The sequence below is a fragment of the Rana temporaria genome, chromosome 3 (assembly GCF_905171775.1).
Source record: "Rana temporaria chromosome 3, aRanTem1.1, whole genome shotgun sequence".
Lineage (NCBI taxonomy): Eukaryota > Metazoa > Chordata > Amphibia > Anura > Ranidae > Rana > Rana temporaria.
The window spans coordinates 289979271-290000048 of NC_053491.1; the positions used below are offsets into that span (position 1 = coordinate 289979271).

A 20778-nucleotide genomic window follows, 5' to 3' on the forward strand; every position below is an offset into this window, starting at 1 on the left:
ATCAAAATTCACACGGTTCCTGCTAAACCAGCCTAAAATCAAGCTTAACACCCATTTGATGTATATAACCCACTTTGAAAATGCTTACGGACCTTCATATGCGTACTTGTTCTAGAAATGTGAAAACTAAAATCTGCTTGGTTCTGAAGGCAAAAGATACTTTTGTTTACAAAGATTTGTATGCGCTAGTAGGGTTCATTAAAAAGACAGTGAGCAATGTATTGAAGTGGAAAACCATGTAAGCTGTCCATACACAGCTCCGTTTTTTTTTTCATTCAGCCAGTGGACTGAACAAAAAAAAACTTCACTGATTCCCCCCTTCACAAATTCAAGGTGGATACAGGAAACCTCCCTGCTGTCAGAATGCATTGATCAGCCCTGCAGCCTATTGACTACATAGGCTAATTGAAGCAAATTTTACAACAAGCTTGTTCATGAGAAGTTTATTGTTAGATGAACAGGAGCAGCCATAGCTTGATCAAAAATTGGCAGGTCCCTGCTGAACCAGATGCATTTGGATTAATCTATGGCTAGGTTTACATTTTTTTTTGATATATGGGGGATCTGTCACGGGTGGAGAATTAGTTCCCACAAGGGGCAGATTGGCTAACTAGGACTTGATAGCAGCAGATGAAGCTAGGTGCTGGTTTAAGCCACTGGAAGACATATAGAGCCTTGCAGGGTCATAGAGAAGCAAAGGATACTGAAAATAATGAATACCAAATGGCACTACAGCAAATGGAGTGCTTACTTGTTCAGTAAAGGTGAATGCCCGTGGAAAGACCAAGGGGCAGGGTCTAGAGATCAGCAATTTTTACTGGCTCTGTGAAGAAGTCTGGAGACGGCACACAAGTGAAAGAAGACTGGATGCAGGCTGGAGTGCTCTGGGAATCACACAGGTGCTGGTAACAAGTTGTGGGCTGAAACATGCACACAGGTGCTGGGATGCAGGGTACAGGAGATAATTAAAGACAGGATGCTGGCTAGGATGCACAAGAAAGTCGTGGGTAAAAGTATGCTGGTTACTAGCTGGGGTGAACATAGGATCATACAGGTGTGGGCAGGGCCGCCATCAGGGGGGCTCAGAGGTCCCCAGGGGCCCAAGTGGCAACCCCCTTTAAAAAAAAGGGGGTCCGGAGGTTACCAGGGGCCCGGAGGCTCACAGGGCCCCAGATGGCAACCCCCCTTTTTTTTATTTATTTTTTATATATTATTTTTTTATATATTTTTTTATTTATTTTACTTTTTAATATATATATATATATATATATATATATATATATATATATATATATATATATATATATATATATATAATTAAAAGGCCCAGAGGTCCCCAGGGCCCCAGATGGCAACCTCCCCTTTTTTTATAATTTTTATTTTTTTATGTTTTTAGCATATATATATATATATATATATATATATATATATATATATATATATATATATATATATATATATATATATCATTTTTTTTTATTAAAGGGCTCAGGGCCCCATGTGGCAAACCCCCTTTTTTATATATATTTTTTTTAAAGGGCCCAGGGCCCTGGATGGCAACCCCCTTTTTTTTATAAATGTTTATTTTATTTTTTTATATATATATATTTTTTATTTATTTTTTATTAAAGGGCCCAGAGGTTTCTTTCTTGTGTATGTATATATATATATATATATATATATATATATACTTTTTTATTAAAGGGCCCAGAGGTCCCCAGATGGCAACCCCCCTTTTAAAAAAAAATATATATTTTTTTTTATTTCTTTTTTTCTTCTTATTAAAGGGCCCAGAGGTCCCCAGGGCCCCGGATGGCTACATTTTATTATATATATTTTCTTTATTTTTTATTTCTCCTTTTTTTGTAAAGGGGCCCCCCCGCTTCTCAATTTCATACGGCAGAACCCCCCCACCCCCGGTTCTCTGCTCCAGGAGGGCCCATGCCTGAAGCTGTGTAAGGGGCCCCATAATTCCTGATGGTGGCCCTGGGTGTGGGGTGCAAGTTGCTGGCTTGAATACACATTGAATTAGGTAGGTACTGGCTGCATGTTTTAGGCTGAAGTCAGGAACACTGGGAATATACTAGAATCATAGAGGATCACTGTAGACTTGTTTGGGAAGTCTCAGGAGTCACAGGGGGCTTGGCAGCTAGCATGGTGACATCATGCTCAAACACCAAGCAGCACATGGCAACCCTTTAAGACAGAACTAGAGCCAGAGACTGAGCCTGACCATGGATTGGCCATGGGAAGATAACCATTTGGGCTGCTGCTGGATCTGATTTTTTATGCTGTATATTTACTGAATTCTGGTAAGAGTCAGTAGTATCTGTGGTGGAGGTCTCCTGTTTGTTCTGAACACAGCGTGGTTGCCATCACTGTTACCTGAGATTTCTTTCATCACTACACCTGTGGACTGCTCTACAACCTCTTGGCTTGCCTAGATTGTTAAATTGTGTATATCAACTGCAGAGACATTCATGATATCCAATAGTCATTTACAATCTATATTCACACTACTGGTGGTTTTCACCACCATAATTTGAACTGTTTCTAACCTATGGTTTGTTAGTCACTGGTGGTTCATTATATCACTTTAAATTAGCGCGACTTCCTTTTTTTACTATGACTTATTACTTTCCATGGAAAGGGATGTGCATTGTCCATGCCAGAAATGCCTTACAGAGGGTAACAAAAACAGGGCAGAATATTATTAAAGGGGCATATTTACCGGGTATTGTAGAACTGTGAGCTATTAATATCCTGAAGGATAGCATTCTGAGTGTCTTGTTTACAGTGTTGCCTTCTAGCAGGGTATTTAGAAGTATTTTCTCTTGTACCACTAGGCTGGAAAACAGCTTTTATTTTGTGGTCCATACAATTTTTAAATGCTAGAAGATTTTTAGAGGTAAATTAAATGTGCAGAATGTATTTATTATGTAATGTACTGTATGTGTTGTTTTTACAAAGATTATTTTTTTCTTATTCTGATTCCAAACACTTCCCTATTTCAATAACAAATGTGTTTTTATTGATTGTGTGTCACTTCTAAAGAGTTTACACACACTTTTTTTCCCCAAGTGACCCAACAGTGAATATGGGGGAAGCTACCTAACATGGTCAAGGAAGCAATAAAAGCCTGACAGAAGTTTCAACCATTTCTCATTCTAACTAAAACCAAATACTGCACAATTTTAATTACTTTTACTAAAAGCATAACCTATAGCAATCAAAACTCATATTTCATATTCGGACTGCAGTAAACTGTTACACTCACTTCCTCTCAAATTCAGCTTTGGATCTCCAGGTTTCACTTCAGCCAATCAGCAAACAGGTGTTTGCTGATTGCTACATCTAAATCAAGCTCATCCATGCTTCTAGAGACTTACCTGCATTCTAATATTCCAGTCTTCCTTATGTCCTAGTGTTCTCTCCAGTCCACATGCCTCTGTACTCCAGCTGTACCCCACTTCCTCCAGGAGGCCTCTGTGTCTTCAGAACACCCTGGTGTTTTCAGTGTGCCTCTGTGTGCTTATGTGTCTATAAACCACCCTGTGTGCTTTCAGCTCGCCCTTTGTTTGCCTCCATGTCTGCCAAGCACCCTTGTACTTCCAGCCCACCATTGGGTACTTAAGTGTCTTTAGTGCATCCCTGTGTCTTCAGCTCATCTGTTTGTGCCTCTGTGTCTACTGAGCACCCCTTTACCTCCAGCTTACCTCAGGGCACCTCTATATCTCCAGCATATTCATGTGCCTCCAGCTCACCTCTGGACACCTCCATGTCTCCAGTGTGCCTCTGTGTCTCCAGCACGCTTCTGTGCATCTCCATGTCTCCAGAGCACCCCTCTGACTTTAGGGACAAAAACAAAGCAAGAGAGAAACAGTACTATGAATATGCCAATGAGAACTGAATCAACACAGTTACTATAAGAAGGTTTACAACATTTTTAATAAATTACATATTTAAAAAGAAACATTATTCAATGTGCCATACAAGACAAGGTTAAAAAGTAAAGCTACTACAGAGCTTGAGTTTGACTGGTCTACGCATTTCGCAGGAGCCTTCACTTCTTCAGGGCCATATAAGTTGAATATGATGTATAGCTTTAACTAGTTAAATCTAACAAGAAAAAAACATATGCATATCAAAAATATATGGTTATACAATTACAGAGAGCATGTAATGTATCCAAAAAGATGGTTTGCAAAAAATAAAGTACGTATATTAACATATGGGCTACAATATATATATATATATATATATATATATATATATATATATATATATATATATATATATATATATATATATATATAAACCATATGCGTATGCATGTACAGATACACAAATCACCTGTATATATGTATAAATATGTGCAATAGAAATTGCATCAGATCTATCATATTAAAGGATAATACATTAAAGATCAGAGCAAATCTTACCTGTAATGGCAAATAGTACCTACTACCAGAGAAATCTACATTAAAAGAAAAGAGAAGTTGCTGTCTTTCTTTTAACATTGTTGTATACGGTAGTGCATACTATTTGTCACTACAGGTAAGATTTGCTCTGATCTTTACTGAATTATCCCTTAATTTCATAGATATTAGGAAAAGAGTAGCTTAGTGTTGTATCGGACTGGGGACTAACTGCTACATCCCAAAAGAACAATAGAGAACAAATGAAGGGCACCAGGGGGACTTTAAAGGCAGTAGTCAGCCAGATAGCAAAATTACAAAAGAGGTGAAAAAGTTTATTGATACATAAAAAAAAAAATGGTGATAGTGAACACCAATAGCATAGTTAAACATAAGAGACACATTATGCAAATATGATACCACACAAATGGAGCAATGCTCATATTCTGTAACACATGGTCGATCTCATGAAGTATGAGGCCAGGCCAGACAGGCATTCACAGAGATCCCAATATGTTTTGAAATATATTATTATTTATTTTTCAGGGGAATATCAGAGCATATTGCAGTTCTAGCATGTATTCTAGCACGGGCATATAGGTGTAATAGCAATCATCTTCAGATTCTGCTGCACCACATTAGACTCAACAGAAAGGGGATGTCAAATTCCAATTGGAGAAATGAGCCATAGAGAACAGCAGATGTCAAGGATGGCAACTGGTGCCAAAAAAGGAAAACTGCTCACGAGGATCACATCTTAGAAGCCATCATGTGTAAACCTCCTTATTCAGAATCACATCATGCTGACCATGATCATAAAATGGAAACGCGTAGACCAGCCAAACTCAAGCTCTGTAGTAGCTTTACTTTTTTTTAAATCAAGAAGAGTTTATTTAACAAGCATACAGAATAAAAAGTACATCACAACAGGTATGTTCCAGCAGAAAAGATATGCATCAAACTGGCAAAAGATCAATTTACCTAAAATAAACCAGCAACACATAAACATATTGACCCATATAATAAAGAAAAAAAACAGGGTTTAGGAAGATCAGAGAATTGCAGTAGCTGCAGCTTTACTTTTGAACCTTGTTTTGTATGGCACATTAAATGATGTTCCTTTTTAAATACTGTATGTAATTGAAAAAAGATTTTGTAAACGTTATTATAGTACTTGTAATGATTAACCACTTGCTTACTGGGCACATAAACCCCCTTCGTTCCCAGGCGAAATTTCAGCTTCCGGCACTGCGTCGCTTTAACTGACATTTGCGCGGTCGTGCGACGTGGCTCCCAAACAAAATTTACGTCCTTTTTTCCCCACAAATAGAGCTTTATTTTGGTGGTATTTGATCACCTCTGCGGTTTTTATTTTTTGCGCTATAAACAAAAAAAGAGCGACAATTTAAAAAAAATATATATTTTTTTTACTTGTTGCTATAATAAATATCCCAATTTTTTTTTAAAAAAAACATTTTTTTTTCTCAGTTAAGACCGATACGTATTTTTCAACGTATTTTTGTAAACAAAAAAAAATCGCAAAAGTTATAGTGCCTACAAAATGGGGAACAGAATTATGATTTTTTTTTTACTAGTAATGGCGGCGATCTGCGATTTATATTGCGGCGGACGTATCGGACACTTTCGACACAAATTTGGGACCATTCACATTTATACAGCGATCAGTGCTATAAAAATGCACTAATTACTGTATAAATGTGACTGGCAGGGAAGGGGGTTAACACTAGGGGGTGAGGAAGGGGTTAAATGTGTAGTCTGGGTGTGTTCTAACTGTGTGGGGGGAGGGGGGTGACTGGGGGAGGTGACCGATGCTGTGTCTCTATGTACAAGAGACACAGATCGGTTTCCTCTCCTCTAACAGCACGTGGAGCTCTGTGTTTACACACAGAGCTCCACGTCCCTGCTGTTACCGGCTGTGTCACCGACGATCGCGTGAACCCGGCGGACATCGCGGCCGCCAGGTACACGCATCGGCTCCCCAGCGATGCGGCGGCACAGTGTTTACCCGCTGCGCGCCCCCCAGAGGCGCGCGCGGGTAATGCTTTTAAAAAGATGTCCAAAGACGTTCAGTTGGCACCTGAGAGCCGCGCTGTTGACGTCTTTTGTCAATAGCGCGGGTCTCAAGTGGTTAAGTTCTCATAGGTATATTCAAGGTCCAGTTTCTCTCTTGCTTTGTTTTTTGACAATATTTTCAGTTGGGATGATGCCAAAGAGAACTTGAGCAACTTTTATGAAGGGCAACCCACCCCAGATTTACATCTTAGTGACCCTCTGACTTTAGGTTGACTCTGGGTGCCTCCATGTTTCCAGTGCAAACTATGTTACGAATAAAGAAAGTAACAACTGAGCAAGAACATTTTAGAAATGTGGTGACTCATTCGAATGGTATACATTATATACTGTATATTGATGCATATGATACACACATATCTTTTTGAGACCCTAATACATTTATATATTGTATGTAACAAGTTAATTTTGTTTGGATAGGTAAGCATATTCATAATTTAACCCTTTAACCTCTCTTTCTACAGGTGTAACAACAGTACTTACCATGACCACACTGAGCATCAGCGCCAGGAATTCTCTTCCAAAAGTAGCCTATGCCACTGCCATGGACTGGTTTATAGCAGTGTGTTATGCATTTGTATTTTCAGCTTTGATTGAATTTGCAACTGTGAACTATTTTACAAAGCGAGGGTATGCATGGGATGGAAAAAGTGTAGTTCCAGAGAAGGTAATATTTCGTTTTCATTAAAGTTACATATTGATCATTTATAAATATTGTACTTGTAATCCACTTTTCCTTTATATCTATTTGGTACCCAAAATCTCTATACTAAGAGTGGCTCTTTCTGGGCCAAGTTGGAACATGTTTTGAAAAGGTTGCATGAAATAATTTTTATGTTAGCAGCAGATTTCTCATATTTTTGCTGAGTTCTCTCTTTCAGCAGGAGGACATCCCCTGAGTACTGTTTTCACAGTAAAGTTGAGATAACTATTTTTAAATGCCTGTCGTTGCTGACAGACAACTGGGGTGTTTAAATGTCAGTGGAAGAGAAAATTGGCAATATCCCTTCTGAGTCTGACCCATAGCATGAGCTGCAAAGAGAAACATTGTATTAAAAGGTAGAGCAGCAACACCCAGCAGAAAACCCATTAAGCCTGCATTGTGTTGTCTGCATGTTACTCCTTTTAGTTATCAGAAGCAGTGTGAGGTTAACTTTGGTCCAAACAATGTTCTTGTGTTAATTTGGGAAATGTTACCCAACTCATACTGATTATCAGAGTAGCAGATGATGATGTAGTAGTAATAGTAGGGGTAACAGGAGTAGCAGCAGAATGTTAATATAAAACAGGATCATTGTTAAAAGTCTAAAGTGTGGTGGACCATCTTGTGAGAAGGTCGTGTTTTTGTTAAATGGAACTACCGGTGTGAATTAATGTCTAGTCTTTGGATTAACAATAACATACTGAATCTGATATGCTGCCATTGTATTTCAGAAATAGGTAGGTGCTTTAAAAGTAAACACTAGTAAGACTGTATAACTGCTTGTCAACATTAATGGAACAGTGCCACCAGGTGGCATTATCAGAAAATAGCACAAATTATACAGTTTCTTTTGTATACCATAGGACAAAAAACAAAACTTAAACACATGTATTATTTTGCTTGATTTTCTTTAATTCTGCATTAAATGTAAGTTGACAACATATTTTTTTTTTTTTTAGCAGAAATAAATTATAAACTAAATCTAAGTTATCAATAGAACAATGTTAACCTCTTCAATACATGGCACTTTTACCCCCTTCCTGCCAAGACAAATATTCAGCTGTCAGTGCTCCCACACTTTGAATGATAATTACTCAGTCATGCTACACTGTACCCAAACAAAATTTGTATCAGTTTTTTTCACACAAATGGAGCTTTTGCTGGTAAATAATCAGCATTTTTTTTGTCTTTTTTTTTTCTGTGATATAAGCAAAAAAAGAGCAAACATTTTGAAACAAAACACTTATTTTTGTTTCTATTATAAAATATAGCAAATAAGTAATTTTTCTTCATACATTTGAGCCAACATGTATACTGCTACATATCCTTAGTAAAAAATAACCCAAATTAGTGTATATTATTTAGTCTGTGTGAAACTTACTGGCCCAGATTCACAAAGCACTTACGCCGATGTATAACAAGTTACGCCGACGTAAGTGCAAATTTGCGCCGTCGTATCTGTGCGCCAGACCCACAAACTAATATGCGCCTAAAAACAGGCTTCACCCCGCCGACGTAACTTGCCTACGCCGGCGTAGGGTGGGTGCACATTTAGGCTGGACGCATGGTGGCGCTTCCATTGATCAGCCATTCAAATATGCAAATGAGGAAAATACGGCGATTCATGAACGTGCGTGTGCCTGGCACATGCTACGCGAGATGCGCGTAAGTTGTACTTCCGGCGTAAAGTTATGCCCCATAAAGGAGGTGCAACCCGGCAACAGACATGCACAGGTCTGCACCAGGGAACACAAGCCGACGTATTTTGCATTGGACGTGTGTCTGGTTGGGCGTACGTTATGTTCACGGCGCATGCAGTGATCCGGCGTAGCTTAGGCAGTTGTGCCGGCGTGGTTGTGAGCAGGCGCATGGGGGGGTTCTGTCGTCACGGAGCATGTGCAGTTGGTAATATGTACCTGTCTGGCGCTCAGCCCATCATTTGCATGGGGTCACGCCTCATTTGCATGGGGTCACGCCTACTTCCACCTACGCCGATATACGCCTTCAAAACCTACGCCACGCTGGCGCACCGTTGGGAGAACTGGCTTGCTGAATGCAGTGCTTGCCTCTCTGCGCTGCATTGGCGTAGCGTACATTGTTTGCCCTACGGCGGCCTAATGTGCGCCCTGCTCTCTGTGAATCTGGGCCATAGAGTCTACAAGCTATGCTATGACCATAGAAAATTGATCAATCCTGATGAACTGACTGTCTCATTTCTTGAGGCCCTGAAATGGTCAGTACAGTACAAATACTGATAACCCCTTTTTGCAAAGTAGATAGTCCAAGGTATTTAGTAAGAGGCATGTTGAGTATTTGAAGTTGTAATTTGTTCCCACAATTCACAAAATGGTGAAATATATATATATATATATATATATATATATATATATATATATATATATATATTTTTTGCACAAATGTTTTATATTAACGAGTTATTTCTCACACACAGCATAGGCATACTAGCATTTACACTCCAAAACACATTTTGCTACTCATCTTGGGTATTGTGATGCCACATGTGTGAGACTTTTACACAGCCTGGCCACATACAGAGGCCTAACATCCAAGTAGCACCTTCAGGTGTTCTATGAGCATAAATTACACATCTAATTTCCTAACTACCTATCATAATTTTGAAGGCCCTAGAGCACCAGGACAATGGGAAACACTCACCAAATGACCCCATTTTGGAAATAAAATCCCCCAGCATATATTCTATGAGGCATTGTGAGTCTTTTGAACATGTGTTTTTGTTTGCACAAGTTTTTGGAAAAAAGCATATTTTGTTTACACAAAATTGAAAATGTATAAGATGTTCTAAAACACAGCATAAACATAGCAAAGATTACACCCCAAAATACATTCCGCTATTCTTGGAGATACCACATGATTGGGACTTTTTCACAACCTAGCCATATAGAAAAGCCCAACATCTAAGGATCTAAGGAACACCATCAGGTGTTCTATGGACATAAATTACATATATAGTTTCCTGACAACCTATTGCAATTTTAAAGACCCTTCATAAAAATAAAAAATAAACACATAGCATGTACATACCATTTACACCCCAAAATACTGTTCATATTCATTACAGGCAGCAGGCAGAGATACTCAGCACAACCAAAGCATTGGTCCAGGTAGCAGGCAGGGACGTGGTGAGCAGCAGAAAAAGCAGCAGCAGCAGCCGTCCAGGCAGCAGAGAGAGGAGCATAGGCCATAAAGTCCTTGGTCATTACAGGCAGAGATAGGGTAAGCACAGCCAAAGTATTGGCCCTGGCAGCAGGCAGGAACATCAAGCTTAGGGCCTCAGTCAAGAAAAACATGGGGACAAGAGTAGAGGCTTCTCCCACCCAAATCTCTTTGAATCCGCTGGTCTCCAGAGCCTGTCACAGGAATTACAGAACCCATAGAAAACAAAAAACTGTTTTTCTCTACTCAGAACACACTTCTGAAGCCCCTTGCATATGTGAGACCCCCTGTGTACTACAGTAGCAGGGCAAATAAGCAGTCCAAACGGCAGGCAAAAAACATGGTCGATTAACAGGTGCATGAGAAACAATCCAGATGACAGGCAGAGGCATCATCGATGAACAGGACAGGGTCAGTTAACGTGGAAGGTAGAAATGTGGTCAATCAAGGTAGCAGGCAAATTAACTGAACAGGTATTTGAAACCAGGAAATGGCAGGCTGTTAAAAATAAGGGTAACTAATATCTTAGGGATGTGTGCTAATGTCCAAAGCATAAAGGGCAGGTTGGGAGAGACATTGGGGACAATAATAACTGGTGTCTCTTCTAACTCCTCTGCTGCATCCACATTTCTTTTAGTGTTTTTTTTATTTTTATTTTTTTATTTTTTTATTTATCATCAAAGAAACCAGTCCACACAGATGAACAACACACCACAATCACAGCGGAGACACCATGAGTTGTATACATTCACAAATGTACAAAGGGGTTCATACTCCTATAAAACATTACTTCAGTTAAGCATCAAGATGTGATTTTAAGTCCCGAGGAGGACGTATCCTTCCTCCTTTGAGGTTTTAGCCCCCTGCACTAATGGTGTATCTCGTACGGACCGGCCTCCAGGTCCATTTTCCGTTTTCAATAAAGATAATAGGTTAAAGGTTAGAGGTTAGAGAGGAAAGAAGCGTAGAGTGAAGGACGGGTGGGGAGGGTAGGGATGTAGAGGGGGGGGGTTGCACGGGCAGGGTCGGTGCAAAGCGCCCCGAAGGGCGTAAGGAGTATCCACTCCGTTTCTGGATAGTCTGCGTGTCTAGAAGAGCAGGTCTTATACCTGCGGCTGATTAAGGGTCGGGTAGTCGACCTCTCTGAGACTCCGACCTTCGTCTGAGTATTTAAACACGTTGTACAGCTGCCATGTCTCAGAGTATGTCTCCTGACGTTGTTGGCTGGAGAGGACCAGGTCCTCCATTCGGCTGATCTCGTCTACTCTGTTCAGCCAGAGTGCAATAGTTGGAGGATGAGGGGACTTCCAGCGGAGAGGCACGCAGGCCCTGGTTTTCTTCCTGATTCTGTGGGGTCACACAATCAGAGCAGAAGCTTCCTGGGGGGGGGGGATCCTTGCAAGTAGTTCAGGGCAGTGACAATTTCTTCAATAAATTTGAGGCAGGTGCTGGGTCTTTCTCTTGACTTTTGATAGGGGACATATGCTATATACATGGCCATATGAAGAATGTAAATTGCAGCTTTTTTTTTTATACCAGTATAGGGAATTTCTAATTTGTAAAAAAAAGCTGTAGCATCTGGTCATTTAAATCCACCCCCCCCCCCCAGACCGATTATAATTGTGGACGCATTCAGGCTTTACAATAGAACCGCGTCTTCTGGGAATCTCCACCAAAGTGTCATTGTGGATGGTGGACAGGATGTAGATATCTCTCTTGTCCCTCCACTTCACGGCCAACCCTTCCTCATTCCCCATACTTGCAGATTCCCCCCTTGTAGCCTTGTTGTTACTAAGTTTTGTGGGAAGACCTTTCTGTTTTTTTGGTGGTGTCGCAGACCAAGATTTTTTTCCATGGTACAGGTGACGGAGAAGGGGCAGACTAGTATAATACATGTTTAGGTAGTGTGAGGGGGTTAGCTCGGCAGCGGGTGTGTGTGACCCCCTGGGTGAGTTCACTACACAAAATCAGGCACAGCAGACAGCGTTGCAGGTGAAAAAAAACAAAGGTGTGGTTTACTTATACTATAAACAGTGAAAAATATAACAGCAAAACAAAAAGAAACATGAAAACAAATCCTGGTGAGCTTGACCACTTACTACACACGTACATTACCTATCTATCAACTAGGTGCAGCCTTGTGCTGCTCCAGCACCAATCTCCCTGTTTTCGAAGTTTGCCGCACAAGCGTTGTCTCACCGCACAGGACAAATACCACACTCTCCAGTCTACACAAACACAGAACTGGTTCCATGTTGGAGCATCTTCCTAAGCATTCTGTTTTGCATTCTTTTTATAGAGGTCTTAACTGCTTGCCGACCAGCCGCCGCAGTTATACAGCGGCAGGTCGGCTCTGCTGGGCGAGATCACGTAGCTATATGTCATCTCGCCGAGCAGCCAATAGAGGCGATTTGTAATTTCCCCATGTCAGTCCACCCCCCCTTCAGTTAGAACACACCCAGGGAACATGATTAACCCCTTCCTCGCCCCCTAGTGTTAACCCCTTCACTGCCAGTGGCATTTTTATAGAAATCAATGCATTTTTATAGCACTGATCGCTATAAAAATGCCAATGGTCCCAAAAATGTCTCAAAAGTGTCCGAAGTGTCCACCATAATGTCGCAGTACCGATAAAAATCGATGATCGCCACCATTACTAGTAAAAAAAAAATATTAAGAAAAATGCCATAAAACTATCCCCTATTTTGTAAACGCTATAACTTTTGCGCAAACCAATCAATAAACGCTTATTGTGATTTTTTTTATGAAAAATATGTAGGCAAATACGTATCGGCCTAAACTGAGGGGAAAAAATGTTATTTTATATATTTTTGGGGGATATTTATTATAGCAAAAAGTAAAAAATATATTTATTTTTCAAAATTGTCGCTCTATTTTTGTTTATAGCGCAAAAACTAAAAACCGCAGAGGTGATCAAATAACACCAAAAGAAAGCTATATTTGTGGGAAAAAAGGACACCAATTTTGTTTGGGAGCCACGTCGTATGATCGCGCAATTGTCAGTTAAAGCGACACAGTGCCGAATCGCAAAAAGTGGCCTGGTCTTTGACCAGCAATATGGTCCGGGGGTTAAGTGGTTAGTTCAGCTGGGCTCATTAACTCTCCCCCTGCAGGACTCCCAGCATTTCCCCTAGTGGTATAAGTCAGCATAAAGCCTGAATCTGGGACATACATATTTTCCATCCTGGATGCAACCAGGCGATTTTACCTGCCTGCTGTCACAGTAGATATGGTAGCCTTTTTTGAGCTGGGGGATGCCAGATCCCAGACAATTTATCATGGTTGGGATGATCTCAGGGAGGGCACTGTGAGTTGTCATTGAAATGCATTAAGCGCATGATCATGTCATAGCATGTCCTGGACATGATGACAGAAAAAAAATCTGCATTTGATGGATGGGGTGGGTGGACCAGTAGGCATGCACTTTGTTTTTTTTGTAAGCCCCATATTAAATGTTGGTGGCAATAAATTGCCACCAACATTGGGGTTGGTGGCAATAAATTGCTCTGAAAAAAGTATTGTTTGGTCCACAATGTACTGCAGCAAATCTTCCGGGAAAAAGACCAATAAAAAAAATCTATTTTTGAAAAAAAAATAGTGTTGGGCTAGACACCTGGCTGTGCACACCAGAGACCTTGTAACTCTAATGCCGCATACACACCATCACTTTATGTGATGAAAAAAAAAAAACATTTTCTGTGAAGTAAAAAACAACGTTTTTGAAACTTCAATTTTCAAAGACGAAGTTGCCTACACACCATCGTTTTTTTCACAATGCTCTAGCAAAGCGAGGTTACGTTCACCACTTTTTTCAATTGAAGCTCGCTTCATAACTAGCTTCTGGGCATGCGCGGGTGTAAAAACGTTGTTTTAAACGTAGTTTTTTGCTACACATGGTCAATTTCTGTGAAGTAAAAAACGACGTTTTGAAAACGACACATAAAATTGAAGCATGCTTAAATTTTTTTTGTCGTTTTTCACAAGACATAAAACAACATTTTCCCCCACACACGGTCATTTAAAGTGACGTTTTTAAAAACATTTTTTTTCATCACATAAAGTGATGGTGTGTACGCGGCATAATGAGTCACATGACACCGGTGAGGGAAAATGGCTAATTGGGCCCAATTTGGACATTTTCACTTAGGGGTGTACTCACTTTTGTTGCCAGCGGTTTAGACAGCAAATTTACACTTTTATACAAGCTGTACACTCACTATTTTACATTGTAGCAAAGTGTAATTTCTTCAATGTTGTCACATGAAAAGATATAATAAAATATTTTCAAAAACGTGACGGGTGTACTCACTTTTGAGTACTGTTTGTATGTATGTATATATATATATACATATAAAATCAAATTTTTTTATGTTTTTTTTTTTTTTTTTACAATTATTTTTTTCTAACAAACCGTGGCCAGATCAATACATTGTTACGATAGGGAAGTTATCAGGATTTTTTTTTTTTTTTACAAACTGTGATTGCTTATATCAGTGAATTTCATTCACCGCTTTTACTGAATGAAACTGGTTCATTCAGTGTCATTTGTTGTGATTAGCTGTGATTGGCCAAAGCTAATCAGATGGTACAAATGGGTTGTGATTGACCCTGTCTGTACTATGTTATCACTGTGACCAATCACAGCTAGCAAAGCAATTGCATACAATGGATGTTTTCAACTGTCATGTGTCACTGGTACTGGCAATGGGTGTTGACATATGGTGACAGATTGCACCACTTCATAGCCCTGCAGCTGTGCAATAGGCATGTTGTGTGAGGACACCATATGACATAGACTTCATTGTACTATAGGCTGGGTGGAAAGATATTAATGCCAGATACACCAGTCACCTGAAATATGTCTATTTTAACCTTCTTCACCCTCATAAAGACACAATTAATGGCAACTATAAACATATTTAATATAATCTGACTGAATATCTTTCCACCCAATACCACATTGCAAATGTAAATGGACAACTCATGTTACCATTTTATAAAAGGTCCAAGGGAAAAACCTTTAATATTGACCAAAAATCTTGTTTACACAATTTATAAATGTTATCAAATTTTTTGATAAAATTTAATGTGCATACAAATAGAGGATTCTTGACTAAAGTTCCCCTTTAGCCTTGGTTCACTCCAGTGCGATTTGCAATGTGCCTGTATTTGACAGTTCAAAATCACATGACAAATGACACCCCATTGCCAGCAATGGAATTGTTCAAATCATAACTCAAGTCACAGTGACTTTGAATAAGGTTCCTGCACTACTTGTTGGTGATTTTATTGCAACTTGCATTGGATTCTATTAGGTGAAGTCGCACACCGCAATGAAATAAGAGGTCCAAATCGCACTGATCTGCGGTTTTAAATTAACGCTGAGTAGCACTATTTCAAAACTGCACTGGTGAACCATAGGTTACAGAGGAAACAGAAAATAAAACATATTCATTTGGATTTAGTCAGCTTTACTATTTGAGTACGTTTAAACAATTAGGGCTAATTCAGACCCTCTACATGTTATTTTGCATTATTTCTTACACTAACTTGACATCTAGCAAAGAGCCATTTCATTTTGAATGGCCTAACAATGCACCACAACACAGGTTTAAAGGGACTGGCATATTTTTTTTCCCAAAGCAGCTCACCATGACGCACAAGATAGTTCTAATTTGTTTGCTGTGATGCACTAAAAATGTGGTGGTGCTCTGGTAAGATGCATCAGGTTCCATTTAAAATGAATGGCATTCCAGCGCAAAGTAGTCAGTTCTATGAGATACCGTGTGTTGCACACTAGGTAATCATTATTGAATCACATATGTACCTGAGTTTCAATTGTTTTTTTTTTTGTAAGGAAGGGAAAGCACTGGGAGCCAAACAGGTTGCTGCATGCAAATCTGCTGACTGGGAACATACATGCTGATAAGAATACAGAGTGATGACCTCATCATTCTGCTATTGCTTCTTCATTGTCCAATCATTAGCCTAGGAATTATACAGTCATGTCCTTTCTCCAGTCCCAAAGTCTTCTAGTTTTATTAGACAGCTGTAGTATTCATTTTATAGCCTGCATCTTTTTTTTCTGAGTAACATTAAACAGTATATGAAATTTTTTTTTTTTTTTTAACCACCTCAGCTTTTACCAAATTCTAGAGACCAGCTCATGATTTGATGCTTCTTACGTCTCGGTTTGTGGTTTGCATCATGTGTGGTATATATTCTGTGCTCCTTTGTTTTTTTTTTTTTTTTGTTTTTTTTTTTTAAAGTGGCCTAGCGCGAAAACAGAAAAAACTGGCTTTTTCATATACTTCAAGTTGTGACAATAGCCCCTTTTTTTTTTTTTTCCCCTTTGAATTATTTGTGTACATAACAATATATGGGACGGCCACCCGCTGGGGCCGTACGGTCTTGGCCCCACTTCCTTGACCCTCTACGTCCCAGCTGGACTGAACGGGACAAATTGCCATATAGCCAAATTTATAAATTGTTTACGCCCCCCCCCCCTCCCCCTCATGGCTCCCAGGAATCTCCTATCTTTTCCCTCGAATACAAGAACAGTCTCAAACGTTCATCTGAGAATAAAAAGTATGTGTATCGCTCTAGGAAATGACCATAGAAGGGATAGATGTAGTTTCAAAACTACTAACATATATCGTGTTACTAGCAAACCCTGACTCTCTCAGCATAACTCCATGTTTTTTTGTAATCCTTCCATTTTTCCCATTTCTCCCTATGTTCACCGATCGTCTCTCGGTGGTTATCCTTTAACTCTTCTAACCTGTACGTTTCCTCCACTTCGTCTATCCAATTCCAGACGTGTGGGCTTTCCATCTCCTGCCACTTTTTGGGTATGAGTCTCTTAGCAGCATTTAGGAGATGAGGGAGTAAAGACTGCTTGTATTTTTTTACCCCCTCTTGGCTGCAATGAAAGAGCACCACCCAAGGGTCTTTCTTTAATTCTTTGCCCGTAATAGCTTTAATTTGACTCAGAATTATGTCCCAATAGGTTTGGATTTTTGGGCATAACCACCAAAGATGGGCCATCGTGCCTCTTTCTGAGCAGCCCCGCCAACACTCTGCGGTCTCATCCGCTTTAAATTTGTTTGCTTTGTCCGGGGTGATATACCACCCTGAAATACACTTGTAATTTGTTTCGGCAGTTCGTATATCGATTGCAGATGAATGGGTTAGGTGCATGATCCTCTTATAACTATTTGTCCCTCTTGTGATTCCTAGCTCTCTTTCCCATTTATCTATGAAAGGTGCTTCGCTCCGTGAACCTATCTTTACCAATATCCCATATAATTTAGTGATAGTGCCCTTTGAGTTCTTAGATTTGCAAATCTTCTCAAGTGGGGTTAGCTCCGCCTCCGTCCGTAATGGGTGGGGGAGGTGCCGCACAAAGTGATGCAACTGGGAATAATGCCACCTATCCAGATTCCAATAGTCCGTTTTGGATCTCAAATCTTCATAGGTCATTATCTCTCCATCTTTAATGATATCCCCTAAGTGAACAGTGTCTACCTTGATCCAATTCCTTCCAATTTTATTTTCCCCTGGTGCAAAATAAGGATTTTCTTTTAGATTCATTAATGGGGAATTAAATTTCCCTTCTAATTGTGTCTGGGTCCTGTCCCACATTCTTAAAGTGTTCCGTGTTAAATCATGTATTTTGTGATCTAGTGCTCTGTGTTGTGCGGGGATCCAGATAATATTATTCAAATATTTACTTGTTAGTGCTTTCTCAATTTGCACCCACCTTTTGTCAGTCCTATCCCGTGCCCATTCTATCGCGCGGGCTAAGACCGCCGCCTTATAATAACTTTTAATGTCCGGAACTGCCAGACCGCCGAGTGGCTTACCCTGCTTTAGGGTGGAAAGGGATATTCTGTGCTTCTTATTTTTCCAGACATAGTTTAGTAACAAGGCATTAAGGATTCTCAAAAATTGCTGAGGGAGAGCTATGGGAACTAATAAAAATTTATAAAGAATTTTTGGGACTACAACCATCTTCAGCATATTAATGCGTCCGATCCATGATATGGGTTTATTAACCGTTCTTTTTAATTCGCTCTTGATCTCATTTAGTAAGGGAACATAATTTATTTTATACATCTTCTGCTCTGTGTTAGCCAGTTTGATACCTAGGTACTTTAGTTCTTTGGTCCAGGGGAACGCGCAGATTTCCTTGACACGACATACCTCCTTTTTATTTAAATTAATATTCAGAATTTCAGATTTGGTTACGTTGATTTTAAAGTTTGAAATGGCGCCATATTGTTGCAAAACTTTAGAGAGCTTTGGAATAGAATTGGCCGGGTTGGTTAGGTAAAACAAAATATCATCGGCAAAAGCCGATAATTTATGTTCCTCCCCTTCTACTCTAACTCCGTTAATGTCGGGGTCGTTACGTATAGTAGCCAACAGAGGCTCTAAAGATAGGATGAAGAGGAGGGGGGACAAGGGACACCCTTGTCTTGTCCCATTTTTCATCTCGAAGGGGTCAGATAGCGTACCATTAATTTTTATTTTTGCAGTGGGATGGTGATAAAGTGCTTTAATCCAGCGGGACATCCTATTTCCTATTCCCATGGCATTAAGAGTCTCCATCATGAGCCCCCAGTCTACCCTGTCAAAAGCTTTTTCAGCATCAACTGACAGGAATAGTCCTGGGGGCTCATTCTGCCTTATGGTCTGTAGCAGGAGAATTGCCCTTAGACTGTTGTCTTTGCCCTCTCTGTTGGGCACAAAACCTACCTGGTCGGGGTGTACCAAGGAGTGCATGACCCCTTTCAGGCACCCCGCAAGAATTTTAGCAAAAAGCTTAATATCTGTATTTAACAGAGAGATAGGTCTGTATCCCGAACAGAGAGAGCTATCTTTCCCTTCTTTCAAAATTATTGCGACCACAGCCGCAATAGCTTCGCTGCTGGTTTCAAATTCAGACCCTAGCCCATTAAAGTATTTGCACATCCTCGGTATCAAAATGTTACTATATCTCTTATAATACAGGGAGGAAAACCCATCCGGCCCCGGGCTTTTTCCACCAGTGGTGGTATTTAGGGCTATTTTTATTTCTTCTTCAGTTATGGGGCGGTCCATATTCAAACTTTCCATCTCCTCTAATCTAGGAAGTCCTGCCCTGTCAAGGAAATCTCGGGTCTTTCCCTCCCTTTCCCCTGCCTGCCACCCTGGATGTTTTATTGTGTATAGTTCCTCATAATATTTTTTAAATGTATCCGCAATTTCTCTGGTTGCGTAAACCATGTTCCCGTCTTTCCTTTTAATTTTTTCGATGTAATTTCTAGCTTTCTTTTTTTGAGCCATTTTAGCTAGGAGCTTGCTTGGTTTGTTACCCCATAGGTATCTCTCTTTGGAAATACAGTTTAGTTTATTTCTCGCTTCCTGTTCCATGATCTCCTTGAGAGCGTCTCTTTTTATAATTAAATTATGGTAAGTCTCTTTTGATACCTGCGCTTTGTGTATAAGTTCTAGGGACTCTATATCTTTAATCAGGGTGTTTGCTTTACTTTTCCTCTCTTTTTTTTTTTTTAGCGCCCTCGGCAATTAGAATTCCTCTAATGTAAGCTTTGTGTGTCTCCCAAAGTGTTGCGCTGGTAATCCCTTCTGTATCGTTGATGAGAATTTTTTTTTTAATTCCGCCTTCACCCTACTTGCCCCTCCTTCGTCGCGTATCAGGCTATCATCCAGGCGCCACAGCGGCCGCTGTCTCTTTTGTATAGATAATTTAATTTTCATAGAAATTGGAGCATGATCTGACACAGTCATGATTCCTATGTCCGTCTCTGTTATAGAGTCCAGCAGCCTATGATCTGCCAGGATGTAGTCAATTCTGGAGTATGTTCCGTGGGGAGGAGAGAAAAACGTGTAATCATGTTCATTTGGATGAAAAATCCGCCAGACATCCACTAGTTGGCGGTCATGAATCTTTTGTTTAATTCTTTGTAAATGCACATTTTTTGTCTCCTTCCCACGGAACGTACTATCTTCTTTTGAATCAAAGACGAAATTTAAATCACCCATCAGGATTATGTATTCCTCAGCGAAATTATTAAATTTTCCCAGAATTTTCCCTAAGTATTGGGTTTGGTGTACATTTGGGGCGTATATATTTGCTAAGGTATAGACAATATTATCAATCCTTACCCTAAGAAATATAAATCTCCCTTCTGGGTCTGTCATCCTTGCCTCAAGGGTGAACCCAAACCCCCTTGGGAACCCAATTGCCACGCCCCTAGCGTGTTTTGAGATGGAGTCCCCGTAAAACCAAGTGGGGTATGCAGGGGAGAAAAGCTTAATATTCGCGTCTATGGTTAAGTGGGATTC

The 20778-nt window shown here is 39.9% G+C and overlaps 1 protein-coding gene across 2 annotated transcripts in view; it reads left to right on the forward strand.

The window, feature by feature from the left end:
• GABRA1 (gamma-aminobutyric acid type A receptor subunit alpha1) overlaps nt 1-20778 on the forward strand; it is a 254921-nt gene that overhangs the window by 208816 nt on the left and 25327 nt on the right. For both annotated transcript variants that reach the window (XM_040344730.1, XM_040344729.1), the window contains exon 9: nt 6974-7176. In XM_040344730.1, the coding sequence (XP_040200664.1) occupies nt 6974-7176 (203 nt within the window). The remainder of the gene's footprint in view (nt 1-6973; nt 7177-20778) is intronic.